Source organism: Cibotium barometz, chromosome 13 (genome assembly GCF_041138505.1).
Source record: "Cibotium barometz isolate CiBa-2024 chromosome 13, ASM4113850v1, whole genome shotgun sequence".
NCBI lineage: Eukaryota > Viridiplantae > Streptophyta > Polypodiopsida > Cyatheales > Cibotiaceae > Cibotium > Cibotium barometz.
Window position 1 is genome coordinate 18,738,071 of NC_141058.1, and position 24,844 is coordinate 18,762,914.

Sequence of the window (24,844 nt, forward strand, 5' to 3'; positions counted from 1 at the left end):
TTAATATATAGGCCAAATATTACCTTTGGGACTAATTACAATGTATCGATCATGAAAGGTCTCAGTTTACGCATCAATAAAATCAAACTAAAAAAGGAAAAGAGTTAAATTCTTATGGATTTGGAGGCTCATCAGAGTCTAGTATAAGTGCATTGACACGAGGTTGAGGTTTCATTAGCTCCTCCGACTTCTTAAATTCTCTAATGAGGGATTACCCCTAAAAAATGACTATTCACTATCCTATCTTTTGTGATACACTCAGATTCGGAAGTTATGCTCCCTTTTGCTCAAGTTGTGCTAATGTGAGTTCCTCACATATTCAAAGGTGGTGCCCTTTGAATTTCAAGGTTGTTTTAGGATTTCAACTCTTTGTTGCCTTGTGTTGATGAAAGTGATAGTTGTGTTCAATCCTTAGATTTTGATAAAGTTGATGGCATCCTCATTCCACATTGGTGGATGGCCCATGTGGCTTTCATCGATGCCTTAGAGTCTTGATTTCTAACATGGTTCATTAGGTGGTCCCCCCATCCTCATCTTCAATGCTAAAGTCTCCCTCTATTTTTAATCTTGGAACGAGAGAGAGAGAGAGAGAGAGAGAGAGAGAGAGAGAGAGAGAGAGAGAGAGAGAGAGAGAGAGAGAGAGAGAGAGAGAGAGAGAGGTGGTTGTGGGACACCTTGCAAACTATCAAATAAAAGGCTCATGTTAAGCTATTTAAAGCTTTGAAAACCAATTGAGTTTATGAATGCTCCATCTTATAGATTTTGAAAACTAATCGAGTTTATAAATGCTCCATCCTATAGATTTTAACAATCTAACAATCACATGCCTACCATATTTTCCACAGTAGATGGGTGAAGCTAGTCTATAAACAATCCAACAAAAATAGACAAAGCTTCCATTCTTACATCCAAGAGGAAACCGGGTTAAACAAAATGATGAAGAAAAAACAAGAAGCTTACTTCAAAAAGTCTTTTTATTTACATCCACATCATGAGTAATTGTTCATGGAACATTCTCAAAGTTGAATGCTAGTAGAAATATTGTTGTTATGAAGAAAAGTCGAAGTAGTAGTAGGAGAGGAACATTGAAATCTCTTCTTTTAACATGGAAGCTAACACAAGTAAAAGCAAAAAAGCGAAGTGTCAAGATTTGAAAGGTGAATGGGTGGATTGTAACAAGGGTCATCATGATTAGGGACTTAAACCTCGAGGGTCAAAGATTACACGCTATACTATGCTAGCAAAGCCAAAGAGATTGTGGGAACTCTGGACATTGTACTCTCGGGCTTAACCTCCAAAGAGATTGGTGTTATGTTAGATACCTCAATGATTATGCCATACGTAGGAGCTCACTATGCCTAGCTCCAAGTCTTCTATTGATGGGCAAAAGGAAGTCTTGCATGAATAGCTAGCATGATAAACAACATTCAATGATTATGCCATATGTTGGTGAGATGGGCAAAAGGAAGTCTTGCATGAATAGCTAGCATGATAAACAACATTCAATGATTATGCCATATGTTGGTGATATATACAAGCTCACTATGCCTAGCTCCAAGTCTTCTATCGATGGGCAAAAGGAAGTCTTGCATGAATAGCTAGCAACATTGGAGGCCTCTTAGATGAGTTCCAACTAGGTTCACATTTAGGACGAGTCACTATTGAAACTCAATGCTTGATCTCGACCTACCAAATGTGACGACTATGGGTGACTTTAGATGGTGTGTAGGCCCCTGGAACGCGATGCTAGATTTTACAAAGGGCAGCTTTAAAGCAGCTTGATTGTTTGGCATGTTTGAGTGCTCTACGTCTAATAAGATGTGTTCTCTTGGATTCAACGTAGGCACCTTGTGAATGGGTGCAACAAGCTTTGCATTTGTAAGTTGGTGAAGGAATAAAGAGAGAATATCCCATTTCACATACAACTTCAAGAGGTGATGACAATGGGGGTAAATGAAAGGTGAAAGGCCAAGGGTTGAAAGTACTTGTGTGAACCGAACTTAATAAACTACATCATCATCTTCCTCTTCCTCGACCCCCCCTCTCTTTAATTTTTTTTTTCTTTCACTGTTTTTCGGACGCTGGGTTTGCAGGCTTTCCCTTCTCTGACGCCATAGCCGGGACCTCACTCTTATCACTTTCTGTCTTTCTCTCTCTCTTCCCTTATTACATTCCCCCACATTTCTAGTCGCTTTTGTGCTCATCACTTCACCATTTTTCTTTCAGCCTCTTGATGCCTCTTTTTGAAGCCATTTTTTGGCAGAATTGCTGTCCAGTAGCCATGTAAAGGTTGAAAAGCATGCGGCATTGCACTTCGTTCTAGGGTTTCGCTCCACCTCCTTTCGCAGAGAGGCACTTTTACTCGCTGGAAGAAGGAGAAGACGCAGATCTTGCACCAATTGTAGGCCATGGAGCACAAGCAGATCTGCAGCCATGGTTCCAGAGCAGAGAAAATGGGGACAGGTAGAAGCATCATCAGGACTTGGACAAGGAAAAACCCGTCAGTTTGATCCCGTTGCAGCTCTCGTCTCAAGTATTTTATGATGAATACATGTGTGCCCCCTCTTCGGTGGTTCACAGCAAGGGGAAGAAGGTACGATTGCAGCAGTATGGATAGGGTAGGGTTGCAGTGTTTACGTGCAGCATGTAGTGGCTTTTCTCAGGCAAAACCTGGCCTTAGCACCAGACCGCGTGGCCTCCCTGACATGTGAAAGGAAAGTCTCTAGTTATCTCTTCTTGCAGTCATGACTTGCTCTGCAGACTAGGTTTTACCCGTTGATTTCATTGAGTGTCTTTTGGTGCTTGAGATGATCCTGCAGCTCTGAAACTAATCAATCTCACAGTGAAACTGCCTGGAAGAAACCCAAAGGTTTTGCCTCCTACAATGGCAGACCTGGTAGAAATCATTCTTGACTTTCTTCAAAGGCACCAGTTTGCAAAAGCCGAGGCAGCTTTCAAGGCAGAACTACTGGCACGGGAAAGAGGAGAGAGGCCTCCTTTATCTTCTGAAAACGGTATAGATTGGGATTTGCAGTTGCATTCTCCTGTATTGCAGGGCATTGATAGTTCTGCACATGAGCAGAGGGTCACGTCCATGCCTGATAGAGACACTTGGAGAGTTTCCAGTAATGAAGAGGAAGAAGCCGGAGGGATTCCATTGGAAAGGGTGAGATCTCCTCCAGAGAAGCAATTGTACGTAGAGTATGAATCTGGAAAACCGGAGTGTCAGGACTCATTGCGCACACCTCCCCATGAGTTTGCATTTGAAAATGTCTGGACTTCACCAGAACCTGAAGCTGCAGTCCCTCCTGCAGGAGCTTATGTATCTTCCCCTACTTATGAAGTGGAAACTGTGGTGCAGGGAGCCAGCTGGATAACTTCATTTCAGCAAGTGGAGAGGTCCTTACCAGGCATGCAAAGTGTAAGCTCCTCAGAGCCGTTGCCTGTAGAAAATCAGGCATGGCAGGTCGATAGTGAGCCAGTCGAACAAGCTTCAACATGGGGCAATGAACGGATGCGTCAGCAACAGCATTTTAAGCCCACTACTGATAGTTTGCCAGGATCACAAAATCAAGCCCAACAACAACAACAAATACACAAGAATGAAATGCTGCAGAAAGAGTTTGATATCAAGTGTGAAGAGTCAGGGACACCTCATAACACGTTTGCCTGTGTAAATGTAAAACAGGAGTTTAAAGACTGTGAAAAGAAAGAGCATTCTTCTGTTCAGAATGAAGTTAAAGTACATGGGTCAAATTTACCTGTTGCCAAGGGACAAGTAGAAGGTAGCACAGAAAAAATGGCGCAACAAGGGGAAGGAAATTTACAGGTGAAAAATGGTTTTATAACAAGCTCAACTACTGAAGGATACTCTGCCTTGACGACTTTCGTGCCTCTTTCTTTTCGAAAACCTTCTCAAAATGATGAGCAACACGGAGTATTGATGCAAGACTTTGTTGTATTGAATGATCAGAAAATTGCAAGTGGGCTCAGTTGGAACAGTGGGGAGGTGGAAAAGTTTGAGGAGATCAGAGCACCAGCTATAGGAAGCGGAGCAGCAGGTCATCCACCTTCTGTTGAAAACCTGGAATTGAGTTCAAATGGTGTTCATGGACCTGAAGAGCTTCCCAGACTGCCTCCAGTTAGACTTCACTCTATGGACAAAAACATGGACATTTTTAAGAATAGTGGATCTGCTGTGGAAAATGAAAACTCAACTAGAAGCCTTGAATCAGCTGCTGTCAGGAGCATAGGAAACACTCCGGAGGGTACTTTTGGATGGGGTACATTTGTGGATGGTCCATTGGGGCAGGATATGGCAACTTCAGGTACGTTCACTTTTTTTGATTGTTTTCTGAGCCAAGGTTGAAAAGAGCCATGTATTAATGAGAAGATGCCATTTGTGTTTTCTTTCTTTCATACATCCACACGGGTATGTGTGTTCGCACACGCGTGTATGTTTATACATACCTATGGCACATGAAGCTTTTGCTTTATCATGCATAATTTATTGGAATTGTTTTATAGCTCAAATTGAGAAGCATGCACACAATGTTCTGGCAAAGTAATTGTAGGATTGTTTGTAGTCCAAGCTTCTAAGAGCAACGAGCTCTATTTTTATGTGAATGCCTGGTAGTTTTTTTTTTCCCTACTTTATCTTGGCATTCTGTCTTAGGGATTGCAGGATTGAAGTGGCCAGTTTCAAGACCATCTGTCAGTCAAGGTATAGTGGAAGCTATGCCGGAGCAGCTTTCTGGTCTTGCAATGGCTGCTGATGGCCAGAGTGAAAAATGGTATCCTGATGAATACTGTGATTCTGACACTTACGAAGATGATGATGATCCTGGCTACCACAGGCAGCCAATCGAGGATGAAGAGTGGTTTCTTGCACATGAAATCGATTATCCAAGTGACGATGAGAGAGCAAGGCAATGCACAGACAAAAACAATCTCACTGTTCCCAAGCAGTCAAAGAAGTGTGATGAGGATGACCGCTCCATTGTAGAAGAGGAGATTTACTTTTCAGGTGAGGAATACTACAGATTACAAGCAGCCAAGAAAGAAATTTACAAGTCACAGCAGTCTGAGTTAAGAAACCAGGTGGATCAAGCTCAATTTACTTACACTAACTTGTATTCAACACATAATGATAATGACCTATTGACGCTGTCGAGGGGTGGTGATGATGGCAATAAGGATGATGGTCAGATTTTTGATGCTGAGGAACTAAGTTTGATGAGATCTCAGGCAGTCTGGAAAGGCTTTGTGGGTCAAGCAAATGAGCTAGAACGAGCTAATGTAGTTTTGGGTGGTTATAGATTAGACGGTGGTTGTGCAGATGGGGTTGATTATGATAATCATGGATCTGTGAGGTCAGGAGGGATTCTGGTAAGCAGTGATGCTGCAGATGTTGGCAGTGAGGTAAGGGATAGCGTGCTAGGTGGTAGCAGTGAAGGTGACGCAGAGAGTTTCAGAGAACAAGAGCTAGTTGTGTATGGGCCAGCACATGGAAAGTTTGACTCTCAGGAGTTTTTCAGCAATAAGGAAGGGAGGCATGTGGAGGTGAAAAGTGCCCCTGTACAGCACCTTGATGAAGATGATGATGAACACGATATGATTCTACAGTATTACAATGAGGCGTGGGGCCACTCAAAGAGGGCTATTGAGAGGGAGGCTGCAAGTAGGAGTACTACCGAACTGGGGGTTTCAATTAATGAGCTGTCCAAGAGTAAGCATTCGACGAACTGCAGCAACAAAGCAATCCTGGACAATGGTGGTTTCGGGCTTGAAGGTTTTTCGTTCCCTTCTCCCTCAAGCACTAGAGATGTAACAGCGTCAAGAGCAGGATCTGGGAAGTCACTTTGGTCAAACAGGGAGAGTACAGCTCAAGGAGAAGAGACTGATGGGTATGGTAGTAGCATGGTGGGGCCTGATGATACATTGGCTGCGTGGAAGCGGAAGAGCAACCATTCATCACCAATCATCTATTCTAGCGAGGAAAATCTTCCAAACCTGAGCTTGTTAAATCACTCATCGGAGTCTCTTCATTCCACAGATGAGTATGTGAGTTTGGAGGCAAGAGCACATGGTATTGAGTCGTCAGATGTAGGTTGTCAATTGCCAAAATTGTGCCAGCCATCAGCTCAAGAGGAGGAAGACGCTGCAGCTGCTCAAGAGGAGATGAGAACACTGGGTGTTGATGAAGATCAGTATGAGATCTTTGATCTGAGAATCATACACAGGAAAAACAGGTGATGCCACTAACATTTCCCTTGCATTTGATGTGCATGTCTGCTTGTCTGAAGAGAACTGCCTCAGTTTTTGTATCAGTTAGAATGATCTGGAAAAAAGCCTGACTTTGCTTTGACTTGTATTTCAACAGCATGCGAACAGCAGTTGCAGATAAATTAAAGGGTGCGGTTTTGTGTACTGCAACTGTTGTTGCTTTCAATCATCCACATCAAGTATAGAGTTATGCATGATGGAGGTGATGATCTGAAGCTTCGTGAGTTGTGTAGCCACCCCGGCTGCCCACTATCTCCCGGTCACTGTTCTGCCGGTCACTATTCGGCCGGTCACTGTCGGCTGCCCACTTTTGGACCGGACAAAAGTGCCAACTGTCACATCACTGTACCGGCCACTCTATAGTTCATTTTAGTCTTTTGGACTGGTCCAACCACTTGCATTTTCACTTTAGACTGGTCCAGCCCATTGTATTGACACCTCGGAGTTCTCCAGGCGAGAAAGAGATATCGCCAGAGGATATGGCCATAACGTTGTTGCCACATTTGCCCTCTCAGTACTCAGCCTTTTACTCTTCGTTGATTACCAGTGGCAGGCTCAGCACCATCACATGGGACGAGCTTGTGCCCATGGTCTTGGACCAGGAAGAGCGATTCACGAAGCTTTTTAACCGTCCACCCAGTGCCACTATAATTTGGATTACTCTCTTTGGAGCGAATCCGACCCTCTCTCTCACGCATCTCCCAGGTCTTTCGTGTGGCCCATTCAGAGCTTTGGATCTTTCAATACCCAAGACCGGGAACTTGAAATAAAGGGTGCCTTCAATCGTGCTTTTGTGACATGCGCGAAGAGGTTTCCCCATGCTCTTCGACTAATGGTTCTATTCATCCCATGGCCTTGGATTGGGCACGGGTGACAACTTCAATGTTGCATGCACGGAAGCCTTGCTGTACTGATCCACAGCCTTGAGCTTGATTAAGAACATTGATGCTGAATTAAGATGATTAAGACAGAGGAGAGAGAAGAAGGGAGAGATTGGTGTCAAGGTTTTCTTTATTTATATATGGTACAAAAAGGTTGATGAATGCTTGTACATATGTGGGCCTTGGTCAGCCCCAAGGGATTGACCTTTTGGCCCCTTTCTACATGCTTCTACTACTGAATGATGAAGATGACTTGCTGAAAATGACTTGATTATTATGCTGATTTATGCCTTCTTCTTTTATATGCTGCTTGGGATGCAGTCGGCCAGCTACTGGAGCTGTCGGCCTGTTGGTAGGACAAATAATCATGATGTTTCCTGTAATAGCTGCGCTTTATACTTACTGTTGCCCGCAGCTGCTGCCTTGTCCCCACAACGCTTACCCGCCTGCTGCCTGAGGGACTGCTGCCAACCGACAGGGTGTTGGCTGCCAGCCGACAGGCCCCTCATGCCTTCCCACTACTGATTCTACATGACATAGATGCTGAGGTTGATGATGTGTGCTACTGATGATGATGATGAGATGATGGTGCTGATGCTAATGCTAATGCTACTGCTAATGGTGATGCTTACCTGATGGTATGATGGTACTTAACTATTGGATTAGTTAGGGATTAAGAATATTCATGAGAATTGGACGGTTACGGGTAGCTAGTGGACGAGGTCGCCGTGTAGGAGCAGCTGGTGCAGGGGCAGCACCTAAAGCAGTGGGAAGAGTAGGTGGAACAGGGATGAGAGGTGGCAGGTATGACGGTGGTGGTGTGGGGTGGTGTGGGTAGGAAGGAGTGGCAAGTGCGTAGGCTTGTGTTGAAGGAGTGGTATATTGGTGGTACACTGATGGTGTTGAAGGAGCATAAGTTGTAGTGTGGTGAACAGTGGCCCGGACCGGGGCAAGTTGCTGTTGTCGCACCATGAATCACCAGGGTAGGCCGGCAAACAGGCCACCGACACTTTGGTTCTTGTCATGAGTTCAAATACTGTTTCTCCATTGCATAGTTGTAGAGTTCCCAATTCTTGGAGAATGTGGTTCTCATAGTTGCCGGGCCGAAAGGTGTGGACAAAGGTGTCCCTCAAAGTGGCCCAGTCTGCACAATGATCAGCTGGAAATTGGCTGAACCACTTATCTGCAGAACCCTCAAGTGTGGAAGGCAAGAGAACCACATAGGCATCTTCCCTGTCCAAGCCTTTGCTCCTACAAATAGTGTCACGGGCACCCATGCACTATGGTACATGGTGACACACTGGCTCATCAATAGTGCAAGAAACATACATGTACAAAAGTAGCACCTTGATAGGTCGTATACCGTGACCACTTTGTGAGCCCCAGTCCGGGACATGTCAGGCACGAGCTACGTAGGTCAGTCTCCCAGCCATAGAGGTCTGTCAAGTCAATGTCAGGTTAGTCCTCTTAACCCACTTTGGAGAATTCAGCAAGTAGTCCTCATGTAGATGTCAGCCTTAGGTTAGAATGCATTAGAGCATGTTAGTTGCAGGGACCATCCCTAAGGCTGGCCAGCCCCAAGGCCAACCCATGAAGGGGACAGCCTTGTGATGGGTGTCAAATACCCTCAACCAACATAAAGTCTCAGTCAGCAGCCCTAGAGTTGGCTTGTTTAATCTGCCACGACTGAGTTTATTAGCATTAAATGCTGATAAATGTCGTGATGCTTTCCTGGCTGCTGGCCGACTCATCACAGACTGGTCAACTGCTGCCCATGCCATATAGATGGCTGCCGACTGCTATCCAGGCCACCAGTGTGTTCTCTTCAAAGATAGCTCCACAGTCGCCTGCAGCTTATGCACAGTTCTGCCCAACATTTGGTCACTTTGTCCTTGCGTTTGGCAGTCGGTCAATCAATCAATTTGTCCGCTCAGTCTTGTGGACACAATTCAGCTTGTATTCAGTTCTCCAAAAGAATAAAGCAAATACTCTTGCTTGCACGAGGGGGCTCTTCAGTGGGTAATTAGGACCCCATCTAGTGTCGTCCGACTCACTAAACTCAGGTATAAAGAAGGCCTCGTTGTGTCACACGGTCCTAGCTTGGCGTTTGCTACATAGGTATAAGAGCTTGGGACGTAATTCAACGCGGTGACCTACGGTGAGAGCATCCTGTGGATGGTAAAGCTAAGATCGGGAAAAACCACTCGCCCATCTACCATGGCATCAAGCTCCGAAGACATTCCAAAAGAAGAAGAACCATTCGAAGAAATGCTTCCGCAAAAAGCAGACGAAGACAACCAGAAGTTAAAGGAGCAAATAAGGCAACTCCAAATTCAACTCGAAAGAGTCCAAATAGAAAAAAAACTAGCAAAACATGGATGGGTTCACTCCCGCCCTGCGTATCCATATCTCCCAGGAAGCTCAATAGTTCACCTTCACAGTCCAAAAGGCCCAGTTTTAGAGGGATTTCATTCTCGCCCCTCCTCGAGTGCAACATGATCCTAGGAATTTAGTGGTTCTGCTAGTATGCACCCATTCCTGATTGGAGTCACGACACCTTCACAATCGTCGAAGGTTTGCCTGAGCCTACTGTCATCCGCCGCGAGGATCGGAGCATTTAGGGTATTCCACTCATTTCCCACCTCTAGGCTGGTAGAGCTATCAGAAAGAGAGTAGAGTGTGCGATGATATATGTCCGCCCACAGTAGATATCGACATCCATCACTACTCCATTAGAGTCCCACATGCCAAGACTCCTCCAACAGTTTCAAGACATCATGTTGCGGGATAATATCCCACCCAAACCCCACCCTCTCATCCTGAAAACCATTGTATCGATTTGGTACCTGGAGTTGAGCCACCAAGTAGGTTTCCGTATCGTCTCTCCAAGTCGTTGGAAGCTGAGTTGGAGACGCAACTCGTGCAAGTACTTAGGTTTGGTTTCATCGTGCCTTCATCCCCTCCATTTGCTGCACCGATTCTTTTTGTGCAAAAGAAAGATAAGACCGCACGTCTCTGTGTGGATTACCAAGCCTTGAACAAGTTGACAATCAAGAACGAGGTAATTACGAGTTCATGGTCATGCCTTTTGGTTTGACCAATGCACCGTCTACCTTCAACAAGATGATGTCTCGAGTCTTCGCCATGCTCATCGGTAAATGTCTATGGATAACATTCTTGTTTTTTTTGCCACTACAGAACAGCACGAGAAGGATGTGTAGAAGGTCTTGCAGATTTTGTGAGATAACGAACTCTACATCAATGCAAAGAAGAGCATATTGGGAGTTCAAGAAGTCCAATACCTGGGCTACGTGATCGGTTTCGACGGAATTCTCTTTTAACCTGAGAAGATAAAGGCAATCCTCGATTGGGACGTTCTGGAGACAGCCCAAGAGATACGATCCTTTGGGAGCCTTTGCCAAGTGTATAGCCCGCATATGCATCAGTTTTCTAACCTTGCAGCACAAAAGGCGGCTTCTGAAGCACCGGTCCTCAAACTCGCACCATGGGATGATCCCTTCGACCTGATAACCAATGCTAGTAATCTCGCCATTGGAGCAATTTTACAACAAGGACGACCCATGGCGTATTCCAGCAAGAAGTTAAATGATGCAAAAAAGAACTATTCTGTATATGACAAAGAGTTGCTCAGGGTTATCACAGCCTTAAAATAGTGGAAACCTTTTCTTTATGAAAGGGAATTTACTGTGAAGACAGACCACCAAGCCTTGAAGTGGTTACAGACTATGCCATGTGCCCAGTGGAGCAATAGACAGTACCGGTGGAGTCAGTTGTTCCAACAGTTTGGCAAAACGATTGATTATGTACCGAGTAAGCATAATCCTGTGGCAGATGCTCTTAGTTGGAAAGGTAGTATTCAGACAGTTCAGGAGTCCACTGTGTTGGAGATACAAGGAAAGGACTTAGATAGTATGAAGACATAGTATGCAAATTGCACAGAATTTGGAACTCCTTACAGTATGGCCCTTTTTTCAAAACCGCGTCATTGGCTCTTTTACAAGAGTCGACTATGTGTTCTCAGGGAGAGGAGACAGCACTCCTCCATGATGCCCATGATTCACTCGGTGGTGGTCATCGCGGGATCAACGGTACTTTGGAGAAGTTAGAAAGTTCATTTTATTGGCCGAAGATGCGTAGGGATGTATACAACTATGTTTCCACATGTCCCATATGTCAGAAAGTGAAAGTACCTCACACCAAACAAGCAGGGTTGCTTCCACCATTGCCCCTTCCAGAGGATCCGTTTCACGACATTTTGATGGATTTCGTTGCACCACTTCCCGCTTCTACTGAATCTTGAAATACTCAGTGTATGACGATAGTCGACACATTTTGTAAATTTTGTATGTTTATCCCATGAAAACAGACGGCCACAGCAAAAGATATAGCCCGGTTCTTTCTCCGACATTGGAATTTGGTATCTAGTATGTGGTTTGCCACGGACCATTACTTCAAATCAGGATCCGAAGTTTACATCTCACTGTGAGGGCAAAAGGACGAAAGGACCAGATGTACAAGAGATCAGAGCAAAACAACACAACATGAAATGGGTGAGTGAACTTCAAATCGGGATCCGAAGTTTACATCTCACTATGAGGGCAAATGGACAAAAGGACCAAATCTACAAGAGATCAGAGCAAAACAACACAACTTGAAATGTGTGAGTGACTGTATATATGATGGTGAGTGAAAATATGTACAAGAGGCCCTCTAATGAGAGGTGACTCTGAGTAGAAAACCGGTGCAGAAGCAAAGACACTGTCGAAGTTGAAGCACGGCCGGTGACGAAGGCTAACGCCGATGTGAGGCAAAGACACTCCGAGAGGTGGTCGGTGTCGAAGGCTCTCGTCACTGGATGCAAAGGCACTCCAAGGTGGTAGTGGGCAGCGAAAGGTGAAGTGATGCACACTCTGGTGACAAGGGTGCGGCGGTACTTGAGGGGTGATGAAGAGGAGAGAGGACTGCCGTCCCGAGTGGTGCAGGCTCTAGTGATGAGGGTGTTGCAATACCTTAGTGGTGGTGAGGAGCAGTGAGGGCTGCCGTCTCAATGATGTGAGATGGTGAGCAGAGAGGGCTGCTGTCCCAAGGTGAACTGTAGAAGAAAAATGCAGATGTGCTGTAGCAGAGAGTGGCCTGCGGTCCCAAGACATGAACTGATGATAAAATGCTGATGTGTTGTACTGTAGCAAAGAGTGGGCTGCTGTCCCAAGATATGAACTGATGATAAAACACTGATGTGCTATACTATAGCAGAAAGTGGGCTGCTGTCCCAAGGTGTGAGCTGATGCCAAACGCTGAAGTGGTCTACTGTAGCAGAGAGGGCTGCTGTCCCAATGAGATGCTGTAGCAAAGAGTGGGCTGCTGTCCCAAGGGTATGCTGTAGAAGAAAACGCTGAAATGCAGAGAGTGGGCTGCTGTCCCAAGTTAAGATCTGCAACAAAAGAAAACGCTGGAGCTGACCTGACAACGATGACGATATGCTGATGTAGAGCAGGTGCCGGCAGCAGCAGCAGCAGATGGTGGTATATGATGTGGTAAATAATGATCGATGAAGCCATGTGTATATATATGAGGTAGACTGCTGGTCGGCCCCGTAAAGGGGCTGTCAGCTCGCAGCACAAGACCTAAAAACCCAAAAATACCCGAAATACCAAAAAATCCAGTAAAATCCCCTTTTTAGGGTTGGGAAAAATACCATTTTCAAACCCCCTCTCAGGCCAAAAAGGGGACCATGAGAGAAGATGAGAGAAAATGAAGGATACCAAGGTCCCACACTGACACACTGGCAGAAGGAATGTATCCCCCTCTAGAAGCAAAGTCTGATAAAGTCAGAGAGGGAGATCGTGATGGCAAAGGTAGTGAAGGTGAGTTGATGTAGATGGGTTGATTGTCTCCCAAAGTAAGATCTTGAACGGGACTCTCCTCTGAGTAAGAGGTCCCATTCCCTGTGTGGTCCAGATCAAAGTTTGGAGAATCAATTTCTGATAAGAAAAATTGGTCCTCTGGGAGTGCGGGTAGACGATCCATGCTGTATGCTCTCGAGGTCTTCAATCCCTTTGCTCACGATAGCTCTGATACCATGTGAGGGCAAAAGGACGAAAGGACCATATGTACAAGAGATCAAAGCAAAACAACACAGCATGAAATGGGTGAGTAAGTGTATGTATGATGGTGAGTGAAAATATGTATATGAGGCCCTCTGATGAGAGGTGACGCTGAGTAGAAGACCGGTGCAGAAGCAAAGACGATGTCGGAGCTGAAGCATGGTCAATGACAAAGGCTCACGTCAATGTGAGGCAAAGGCACTCTGAGAGGTGAGGCACTCCGAGGTGGTAGTGGGCAGGGGAAGGTGAAGTGATGCAGGCTCTGGTGACAAAGGTGTTGCGGTACCTGAGGGGTGATGAAGAGCATAGAGGGCTGCCATCCCGAGTGGTGCAAGCTCTGGTGACAAGGGTGCTACATTACCTGAGTGGTGGTGGTGAGCAAAGACTCGAGAGGGCTGCCGTCCCGAGTGGTGCGAGTGGTATCAATGAAGATAAGCAATGAGGGCTGCCATCCCAATGATGTGAGATGGCGAGCAGAGAGGGCTGCTGTCCCGAAGTGAACTGTAGAAGAAAAACGCAGATGTGCTGTAGCAGAGAGTGGGCTGCTGTCCCAAGATATGAACTGATGATAAAACACTGATGTGTTGTACTGTAGCAGAGAGTGGGCTGTTGTCCCAAGGTGTGAGCTGATGTAAAACACTGAAGTGCTCTACTGTAGCAGAGAGGGCTGCTGTCCCAACGAGATGTTGTAGCAGAGAGTAGGCTGCTGTCCGAAGGGTATGCTGCAGAAGAAAACGCTGAAGTGCAAAGAGTGGGCTGCTGTCCCAAGGTAAGATCTGCAACAGAGAAAATGTTGGAGCTAACCTGACAACAATGATGATATGCTGATGTAGAGCAGGTGCTGGCAGCAGCAGCAGCAGATGGTGGTATATGATGTGGTAAATAATGAATGATGAAGCCATGTGTATATATATGAGGTAGGCTGCTGGTCGGCCTAATAAAGGGGCTATCGGCCAGCAGCACAAGACCTAAAAACCCAAAAATAACCAAAAAAAAATCCAGTAAAATCTACTTTTTAGGCTGGGAAAAAATGCCATTTTTGCACACTCACTTCTAGCAAGCTCTGTTCGACAACTTTGGTACCAAATTGCAACTGTCCAATGCATTCCATCCTAAGACCGATGGCCAAACAAAGATTTACAACCAATTGGCTTTCGATGTGCTTAAAGCATACTGCCATGATCAGCAATCGAAGTGGGAGCTTCATCTCCCGTTGGTGCAGGCGATTCTCACTGGCACACTCATCAATCGTTGGCAGAACTCCTTATGAGACAGCCTTTGGTCGAAGATTTTCATCTCTTCTCACTCGGATGATCTCTCCTTCCTTGAAAGCCAACAAGACGGCATAAACATTTTCAGCCATCATTGAATCAGTCGAAGAGCGCCTTACCAAAGCTCAAGAGGCTTATACCAGACAGGCAAATAAGTCAAGGAGAGACGTCAACTTCAAAGAGGGCAATTGGGTACACTTAAGGATCATGAAGCAAAGACTCAAGCAAGTAGGCAAGCGCTGTCCAAAGTTATCATTCAGGAGTTTTGGTCCTTTTCCCACCATCAGCAAGAAGTTAAGTGATGTCACCATGAAACTCAGATTGCCAGACAGTTGGACGATGCACAACGTCTTCCACGTCTCTTGGTTAAAGCCTTATATCAGAACTTCTCTGCAGAATGTCCTAAAAGAGCAGCAACCAGAAATGGTTGATAAAGCAGAAGTGATCAAGCCCGAGCAGATCCTTCTACATCATTGGAAGCACAGTTCCGGACGACAACTTCACCAATTTTATACCAAGTTCAAAGATCGAGAGACCCATGAAGTCACTTGGCTATATGAAGAATTCTTTCTCGGGTATCCACAATTATTGGTAGACTACCTCGAAGCCATGAACCTGCCGCCAAGCTAAGCCATAGAGGTCTGTTAGGTCAATGTTAGGTCAGTCCTCTTAACCCACTTTGGAGAATTCAGCAAGTAGTCCTCATGTAGATGTCAGCCTTAGGTTAGAATGCATTAGAGCATGTTAGTTGCAGGAGCCAGCCCTAAGGTCAACCCATGGAAGGGACAGCCTTGCGATGGGTGTCAAATACCCTCAGCCAACATAAGTCTCACTCGGCAACCCTAGAGGTGGCCTGAACAGCAATCTATATGGCCTAGGGCAGTAATCGGCTATGCCTGTGATGAGTCGGCCAGCATCCAGAAGCATCACGACTTTTATCAGCATTTAATGCTAATAAACTCAGTCGTGACAATTAAACAAGCCGACAGCAGTATAAACCATTCGACCAGCACCCTATGGACATATAAAAGAGCGAACCTACCATAGTCTATAAATCATTAGATAAAAGTTCAAGTTTACATTCAAAACATGTGTCCTTAGGCCTTTGCATACTTTCAGCATCCTTTGTGCTTTCAAGCCCAAGGCATCCGAAGATAGCTTCCCAGAGTTCTCAGCACACCAACCCTCAGTCTCAAACCAGTGTATTCTCTTCGAAGATAGCTTCACAGTCGCCTACAACTTATCCACAGTTATGCTAGCGTTTGGTCACTTTGTCCTTGCGTTTGGCGGTCAGTCAGTCAATTTGCCCGCTCAGTCTTGTGGACACAGTTCACCTTGTATTTAGTTATCTAGAAGAAATAAAGCAAATACTCCTGCTTGCAAGGGGGGACCCTTCAGTGGGTAATTGGGAACCCATCTAGTGTCGTCTTGACTACATCTTTCAGTTCATGTATGATGTTTAAAGGATTGCTAAAGACTCACTAAACTCAAGTATAAAGAAGGCCTCCTTGTTTCACACAATTCTTGTCATGTACACAGAGTGTATCTACCCTGTGCAGCACACACACAAGACTAGCTTCGAGCCTTGGGGTAGCTCGGAGCTAGGCAAGCTGATTAGCGAGCTGGGCTAGGGATAGATTGAGAGGCGAGCGCCCAAGTGAGGACGCCCAGATGGGCGGGCACCTAAGTGTGGACGCCCGGTAACTAGCCAAGAGCCTATAAAAGGGTGGCCAAGGTCAATCAGTTGGTCAGAGTCTCGCGAGTCTTTGCGAGAGCTCTGCAGTCAGAAGCTTGGATCTAGTGCAGACGTGCACCTGCTTCATGCAGACAAGACTGGCAGCAGTTTCGGGGTAGGTCCGAGGCGGTATGGGACGTCACAGAGTAGAGATTGGTCGGTGCGTCTAGCTAGTTAGCTCAACTCGTGGCTCGGTGGGGACAGCCAAGACTTGTGGGTTTTGCCCATGGCTATCATGGTTGGGTGGTGAGTCATGCATGCACCCCCTTCATGGTTTTATGGCTTTGTTTTGCAGGTTTGCCCTACGGGGAGATCCTGGAGGAGGCTTGGGGTAGCTTGGGGCTAGGCAGGCTGATTGGCGAGCTGAGCTAGGGATAGACTGTGAGACAACTTCGTTCTTTTCTCGGTTTTGTTGTTTTTCTTCGGCAATATGTGCGGGAGTAGTAAGTACTCAATGTAACACGCGGAAGCTCTGGGAGTCTTCTTTCAGCCCTAAACACTCTTGGAAAACCTTTTGATGCAAAAACGCACCATCTGATGCTAAAACACAGATATAGAAAGAGAGTAGAGAGAGAGAGAGAGAGAGAGAGAAGTGCTGGAAATTCAGTATATTTCTATGATACAAAAAGGTATCTGAATCTGCAGCCATGGGCTGCCTTACATAAAAGGTGATGACACCTAAATCTGTCCCCTATGGGACCTCTAATGATCCAATCCCCTAGTGGGAGAGAATGAATCAAACAATGAGCAAGGGGGCCTTTTTATAGCCCCTTGGAATACATGGTGAACTGGCCGACTGCTGGTCGGCCAGTCATAATGCTTTTAATGTTTATAAAATGGTCCTCCTCCTTGCGCCTGCTGCTGCCCCTTATCTGCTGGTTCAGCCGACCATGTTATGGGCAGCCGACACCTCCTGTCCTGCAGCCGACACACTTCTGCAGCCAGCCGACTCACTTCTGCAGCCAGCCGACTGCACTTATCTGGATCATGCGCTTCAGCTGTCTGCTTCCTTCCATGATCCCACTTGTCTTGCTCCATGTCCACTTCAGATGCTACACCTGAAGCTCTCACATTCTGGTTCTACCTATCTTCTACTGGTTCATGGTCTTTATCTGTTTGCCCCCTTCTGGACTTAGCCTTGAGAAGGTCCATGGCATTGCTTATGCACATGACATCCCCCTCTGCTAAACTTGATGACGGGAATCCAACCTGCTCTTGGATGACTGTCATCATCCCAATCCTTTTCCTGAAGTCCCTCTGTATCTTCTACTGGTTCATGGTCTTTATCTGTTTGCCCCCTTCTGGACTTAGCCTTGGGAAGGTCCATGGCATTGCTTATGCACATGACATCCCCCTCTGCTAAACTTGATGACGGGAATCCAACCTGCTCTTGGATGACTGTCATCATCCCAATCCTTTTCCTGAAGTCCCTCTGTCATCCATCCATCCCTGGCAAACCCTTTTCTCTGAAAATCCGGGCTGTTCTCCAAACCACTCTGTCTCTGATGAAGATCTATGCATTTGCTTTCCCTCTAGTCCACAATCCGTTCCTGCCCTGACTCTGACCACCGTCTTGGTCTTCATTCCTGGAACTGAGTCTGGCACCCTCACATCACCCTTGGAGGATCAACCTCCCTTGGGACCGTTACCTGAGAACCTATCTGGCTCACGGAACTGCGGTGAACTGGCCGACTGCTGGTCGGCCAGTCAGAATGCTTTTAATGTTTATAAAATGGTCCTCCTCCTTGCACCTGCTGCTGCCCCTTATCTGCTGGTTCAGCCGACCATGTTATGGGCAGCCGACACCTCCTATCCTGCAGCCGACACACTTCTACAGCCAGCCGACTCACTTCTGCAGCCAGCCGACTGCACTTATCTGGATCATGCGCTTCAGCTGTCTGCTTCCTTCCATGATCCCACTTGTCCTGCTCCATGTCCACTTCAGATGCTACAATTGAAGCTCTCACATTCTGGTTCTACCTATCTTCTACTGGTTCATGGTCTTTATCTGTTTGCCCCCTTCTGGACTTAGCCTTGAGAAGGTCCATGGCATTGCTTATGCACATGACATACTCTCAGCTCACACTACCGATGACCGACTTGTTGAAAGGTCATGGACGTAGCCTATCCCTTGGAATAACGATTTGGATGTGGCCTTCAGACTTTTGAAAGATAAAGTCAAGGAAGTCCCTACATTAGCACTACCCGATCCTAGTCGACCGTATGTTCTTGAGACTGACGCGAGCGACTATGCAATCGAGGCTGCTCTATTCCAAGATGGTAGACCTATTGCTTTCGAGAGTTGAAAGCTAGACGACACTCAATCTCGTTGGCCAACCCTTGAGAAAGAGCTTTATCCTATCATGTCCGCTCTCAAGGTTTGGAGGCATTATTTATATGTGTGATATTGACTGATCATCAGTCAATCAAGTATGTGTGTGATGCAGATGATTTGAGAGGACAAAAAGCTAGATGGACAGAGTTAATGCAAGATTTTGATATTGAAATACACTATCGAAAGGGGTGCATGAATAGTGTAGCAGATGCGCTTAGTCGGATCAGAGAGGTGAATACTTTGTCGTTCATCGAGATTTCCACTGACTTATTTTAGTCATCGAGAGGGCTTTGCAGGAGTGATAGTTATTTTGGTCCATTTTGGCAGAGGATCCAGGACGGAAGCTCATTGATTGACCAAGGCTCAGTGAGCACCCTACGATTCAAGTTGCCGAAGACCAGTGGATGATTCGGAATGGTTTACTGTTCCGTAGTGACAAAATTTGTGTACCACAAGTCTCAAACATTAGGTCCAAGATTCTTAAGGAGTGTCACGACGCCCCTTCTGCTGGACACACCGAGGTACACATGACATTAGCTTTAGTGAGACACTTTCTATTGGCCAAAGATGAAAGGATATGTAGAAGATTATGTCCTCGGGTGTCAGATTTGTCAAACAAATAAAGTTGAATGCTTTAGACAAGCTGGGATGTTGCATCCTTTGCAAATCCCAGGTAATAAAGTATTTCCATGGATTTTATTACCGGATTGCCAAGAACACGTCAAGGCCACGACTCTATTTGGGTTGTGGTGGACCGCTTGACAAAGATGGCTAGATTTTTACCTACACGGAACTTGGAAGACTATTACAGCTACACAATTAGCAAGACAGTTTATCGAGCAATTGTTTAGACTGTATGGTTTACCGCAGGATATAGTCAGTGACAGGGAATCTAAGTTTACAAGTGACTTTTGGAGGCTTGTTTTTGAGAAGTTGGAAACAACTTTGAATCTAAGTTCCTCAAATCATCCTCAATCTGATGGCCAGATTGAAAGGGTGAATCACACTTTGGAGGACATGCTTCGTACATATGTCTCGAAAAGACAAGGTTCATGGAAGGATTATCTTCCTATGTTAGAATTTGCATATAACAGTACTAACCATACGAGTACAAGTTTTAGTCCTTTTATGCTTATGCACAGATTTCAACCCAGATCACCTATTACCGTGTGATTTTCAGGACTTCAACATGATGCAGCGTGTACTTTTTTGCAAGACATGCAAGAAATGTTACAAGTTGCGAAGGAATCTATTAGAAGCACTCAAGACAGAGACAGATTTTATTCTAATAGACATCGTTCACCGAGAGAGTTCTCTGAAGGAACAATGGTGTATTTGCAAGTTCCGAAAGATTCCAAGACTTTATAGACAGGCCAATCTCCAAAATTATCCCCTAGATACTGCGGACCATTTCGGATTAAACGCCGGATTGGTTCAGTTGCATATCAATTGGACTTGCCTTCTCATGTGAAAGTTCATCCCGTATTTCATGTCAGTAGACTTAAGGAAGTACTGGGTGGAGCAGACAAGTTAGTTACTCCTCAAGAAATCATAGATGTCGAGGACATGACATTTGTATCACATGAACCGGAAAAGATTATTGGATTACGTGAAAGACAATTGCAACATACGCTACTCACGGAATACAAGATCAAGTGGAAGGATCGTGTGGAGGAGGACTCTACATGGGAGACATTGACTACCCTTCAGAGGGATTACCCTGGGTTTTTACTGAGCTCAAGAGTGAGCTCTTAGAGGAAGGGGAGTATGTCATGTGCACAAAGTGTATCTACCGTGTACAGCACGCACACAAGACTAGCTTCAAGGCTTGGGGTAGCTTGGAGCTAGGCAGGTTGACTGGCGAGCTGGGCTAGGGATAGACTTATGGGTGGGCGCCCAAGTGAGGATGCCTTAATGGACGGGCACCCAAGTGTGGACGCCCGGTGACCGGCCAAGAGCCTATAAAAGGGTGGCCAAGGTCAGTCAGTTGGTCAGAGTCTCGCGAGAGCTCTGTGGTCAAGAGCCTAGATCTAGTGCAAACGTGCACTTGCTTCATGCAAACGAGGCCGGCAGCATTCTCGAGCCCGAGAGGGTAGCTCCGTGGTGGTATGGGACGTCATGGAGTAGAGATTGGTCAGTGCGTCTTGCTAGTTAGCTCAACTCGTGGCTCGGTGGGGACAGCCAAGACTTGAGGGTTTTTGCCTACGGCTGTCATGGTTGGGTGGTGAGTCAAGCCTCCACCTCCTTCACGTTGTTTGGCTTTGTTTTGCAAGTTTTGAGTCGTGTTTCAGGATTGCTCTATGAGAAGATCCATGGGGATTTGACAGTTCTAGCTTGGCGTATGCTACACATAGAGAGGAAATGCGGCACATGGTAGTCCACATCCTCTGAAGCAGAGCCTTCGGCAGTAGGAAGTTTGACATTGACCCGGCCCAACACTATGGATAGAGGTTCTGGTTGGGGGTTTTTTTGGTTGTTGCCCAGGTTTTTTTCGCTAGGTTACCTTGGTTGTTGTCAAAATTAGGGTTACCGAGGTTGGCAATAGCCATGGGTAGAGGTGGAGGAGGGGTTCAGGATGGTACGAAATTGACCCTCCTACGACTGTAGCAACGTACACGCAAAGGACTCTTGATTGGAATGGTTGTACTAGCACGAGAACGTGTGTTGAGCTTGCAGACACTACACTATCATTGACTCAACAAGAACTCCTGACACAAGAGCTCCCCAGCCGGATCGCCAAATTTTTAGCGTACCTGTAGTACACTTCTTTGCCCGGCACATTAGACTAGGACGGTGTACACCACAGAGCAACACAGGGTTCCCTCTAGGGCAGTATGCCCTCAAAAGTTGTCACCCTGAGTGAGCAGGTGGTGGGCGTTCTAGGTGGTGGGCGTTCTGGTTGCCAATGATGCCATAGATACTTTGATGAAGGAATGATTGGAAATTAAGATTCAACCCTGTAGCTTCTGGATGTGCTCCCGCATTGTCGACGACTTTGCAGGATTCATCACCCGCATCTGAACTTCCAAGGAGATTCTCTTCATGGGTGACACCCTGTTGTAGAGAGAAGCCAAATGCTGCCAAATAGCTTTGGCCAACGTCATATGCTTTATGTGGTTGATCACCTGTTCTAACTCCGGCCGTGGAACCCCAACAACAATGAAATCAGCAAGGTCATAAGACTCCAAAACAGATTTCATCATTACCTTCCATATGCCGTAGTTGTTCCCGTCCAACCGACGGTCCACCGGGAACGTGGGGAGTGTCGGGATCTTCACGTGCTTCTCAGCCATCTCAAGTAAATCTGCCATTGCGGGGGTGTAACTGAAAAGGGAGGGCGGGTGGGAAAAAATGAAGAACTAAACCTGCAAGTGGCTGTCCAGCAACAAGGCCCGCCTTTCGCTCCCTTCTCCTCTTCCGGTACGGCCCAAAACAGTCCTCCAATCAGCAACACAAACAGCCCCCCTCTTGCTCACATAGTTCCCAAGATCTTCCAAGAGCCTAGAGCTTTGATACCATGTCAAAATATGCAGTGGAAATGAAGACAAGATCTGAAAACACCAAGAGCAAGTGCACAGCAGAAAAACGCAGAACTGAGAGAGAGAGAGAGAGAGAGAAGCGTATAACTCTGCTAAAATCCCAGATACAATGATATGAAGTGTGGGGGGGCAAGGGGCCATTTTATATGGCCCCACATAGCCAGTAGGCCTGCTGAAAAACAGCCGACTGCCATCAGATTATCCCACGACCTGCTCTCCTCCAGTCGGCCAGCAAAAACACCTGTCGGCCAGCATACAGGGGGCAGCCTGGGAGCATCAGAGTCCAGTCGGCCAGCATCTGGAACAGCCGACAGGCACAGGACAGCCTCCCACACCAGGGAAAAATATGGAAAAAATATGGAGAGTGGGGAAAAATGAGAAAACACCTAAATCAGGTGGGCACACCCACAACAGAGGCCCGCCCTGGTGTAAATATACAGACAGGAGATGATTGCTAACATCTTTGAGTTGTGGTTCATGTGTTGACACACTCTCTCTCTTGTATCCTTCACTTATGGTCTCTTGCTCGGGATTGCTTTCACTGCAGTATATTCAGCTTATTAGCTTCATCTCTCTCTCTCTCTCTCTCTCTCTCTCTCTCTCTCTCTCTCTCTTGCACTCTCAGTTCAGCACATTCTAGTGCTCCCCTTGCTTTCGCTCTATGCACACTCTATTGTTTGGCATATTCTTTACACGCATGAACTTGTTTTCTGGCATGGAAATTACCCGGATTTAATGCATGAGACCATGTCGACCTAAGCTACTGTATATACCAAAACATGAACATATACAATAAGATCACTGATCTAACCTCGGATCTGGATTATGCAGGCTGTGCAAATGGCTGCAATGCATGACCTAAGCGCTGGTTTTGCTGTCCTCTGAGAAATGACCAGGGGAACTGCCTTCTGAAGGTTCTTGATGCTATGTTGGTGCCAAGGGAATCCGGCTTTGCAAATGTTAGTTGAGAAGCCAGTCTTGCTACTCTGAATGAGTCCTAGCTGGAACAACCTGTCTAGCCATGGAATACTCTGTTGCAATGGTCTGTAGTAAAATGCTTGCCCTTTCTCCTCCACTGAAGTGGAGTGTTGTTGTCTTGGACTTGATGCCATCTTGGTGCTCTTGTGATGAAGCAGACAAGGAATGAGGGAAGAGACAGGCTATTTATACTGTACTGCACTGTCCTGATGGGCTGCCCTGCTACTTGACTTGGCCATCCTGCTTCCAGACTGATCTATGCTGATGTTTGGTACACGGCAGCTGGCCTAATAATCTGCCAGACATCAACTTTAAGTGGGTCACAAAACTGTGTGCAGTTTACAGCTGGATTTGCCCAAGCCTACCCTAATGGCCTCTGGCTGACATGTCCCTGGATTAGGGCTCGCAGCTGGGCACAATGCACATCCCGAACCCAAAACTTGCACATTTGACCCCTCCCCATCCCATCCATGTCATCCAGAAAAAAGGAAATTAGTATACTTTTTTTTTTTGGGGGCTTCAAGTTGCTGAGTATCTATTTTTCTGTGTGATTTCTTTGTCAGTTTTGAGAATCTCTCTAAGATTGCATGGATTGTCTGTATAGGACTGGATTTGAGGAGGACAAAGAGTTTGCTGTGATGATTAATTCTGTGATTGCTGGGCGCTACCATGTAACGGAGTATTTGGGATCCGCTGCGTTCAGCAAGGCTATACAAGCTCATGATTTACACACTGGGATGGATGTCTGCATGAAGATAATAAAAAACAACAAGGACTTTTTCGATCAAAGTCTTGATGAGATCAAGCTACTCAAGTTCGTCAACAAGCATGATCCGGCAGACAAGTATCACATTCTACGGCTCTACGATTACTTCTATCACCGGGTATGCTGAGGTTCACAGAGGTCTAGGAGCTAAGCAACACACTTTAGAACCATCAAGTCTCAAGAAAATAGAGTATTAATAGAGCACCTAATGATTGCCGTCTGCCTGTATACAGGAACATCTTTTCATTGTGTGTGAGCTGTTACGTGCCAACTTGTATGAGTTCCATAAGTTTAATAGAGAATCGGGGGGAGAAGTCTACTTCACCATGCCACGGCTGCAGGTATGGTGATTTGAATTCGCTTTATTCTTTGAATTCCTACAGCAAATGATCATTTGTAAAATAATCATTTGCTGTAGGAATGCTTATTTAGTCAAAACTGGTTTTGATAGCTAGTCCGTTTTGTGGTCTTATCATTTAAATAAGTTTTGAATTTTCATTTTGCAGTCTATCACACGCCAGTGCCTTGAAGCATTGGAGTTTCTACATAGATTGGGGATCATCCATTGTGATTTGAAGCCTGAAAACATCTTGGTGAAGAGCTACAGTCGCTGCGAGATCAAGATCATTGACCTTGGTAGTAGCTGCTTTCAAACAGATCATTTGTGCTCGTATGTGCAGTCACGATCATACCGTGCACCTGAAGTCATTCTTGGGCTTTCGTATGATAAAAAAATAGACATATGGTCCTTGGGCTGCATTTTGGCTGAGCTATGCACAGGAAATGTAAGTACCTATCTTTGTCTCTTCTTTAATGTGGGGCCAGTAGGGGATATCTGCTCGAAGAAACCTTTGTGAATCATTTGTTCAGAGAAACCCTTATTTTGTGTGTGGATATTGTTTTGTGAGTAAATATGATGTAATTTTCTG

General features: G+C 45.8%; 1 protein-coding gene across 4 annotated transcripts in view; it reads left to right on the forward strand.

The window, feature by feature from the left end:
* The first annotated feature begins 1,996 nt into the window (after positions 1 to 1,996).
* The window catches only part of LOC147632449 (uncharacterized), a 37,787-nt gene continuing 14,939 nt past the window's right edge, over positions 1,997 to 24,844 (forward strand). Inside the window, exons 1-6 of one of the 4 annotated variants that reach the window (XM_086807278.1) lie at positions 2,040 to 3,829; positions 3,974 to 4,328; positions 4,676 to 6,251; positions 23,754 to 24,033; positions 24,149 to 24,256; positions 24,422 to 24,700. In XM_086807278.1, the coding sequence (XP_086663404.1) occupies positions 2,885 to 3,829; positions 3,974 to 4,328; positions 4,676 to 6,251; positions 23,754 to 24,033; positions 24,149 to 24,256; positions 24,422 to 24,700 (3,543 nt within the window). In that variant the 5' untranslated portion in view covers positions 2,040 to 2,884. Of the gene's footprint in view, positions 4,329 to 4,675; positions 6,252 to 23,753; positions 24,034 to 24,148; positions 24,257 to 24,421; positions 24,701 to 24,844 lie in introns of all 4 variants that reach the window. The other 3 variants (XM_086807279.1, XM_086807277.1, XM_086807276.1) reach the window with 3 other exon arrangements.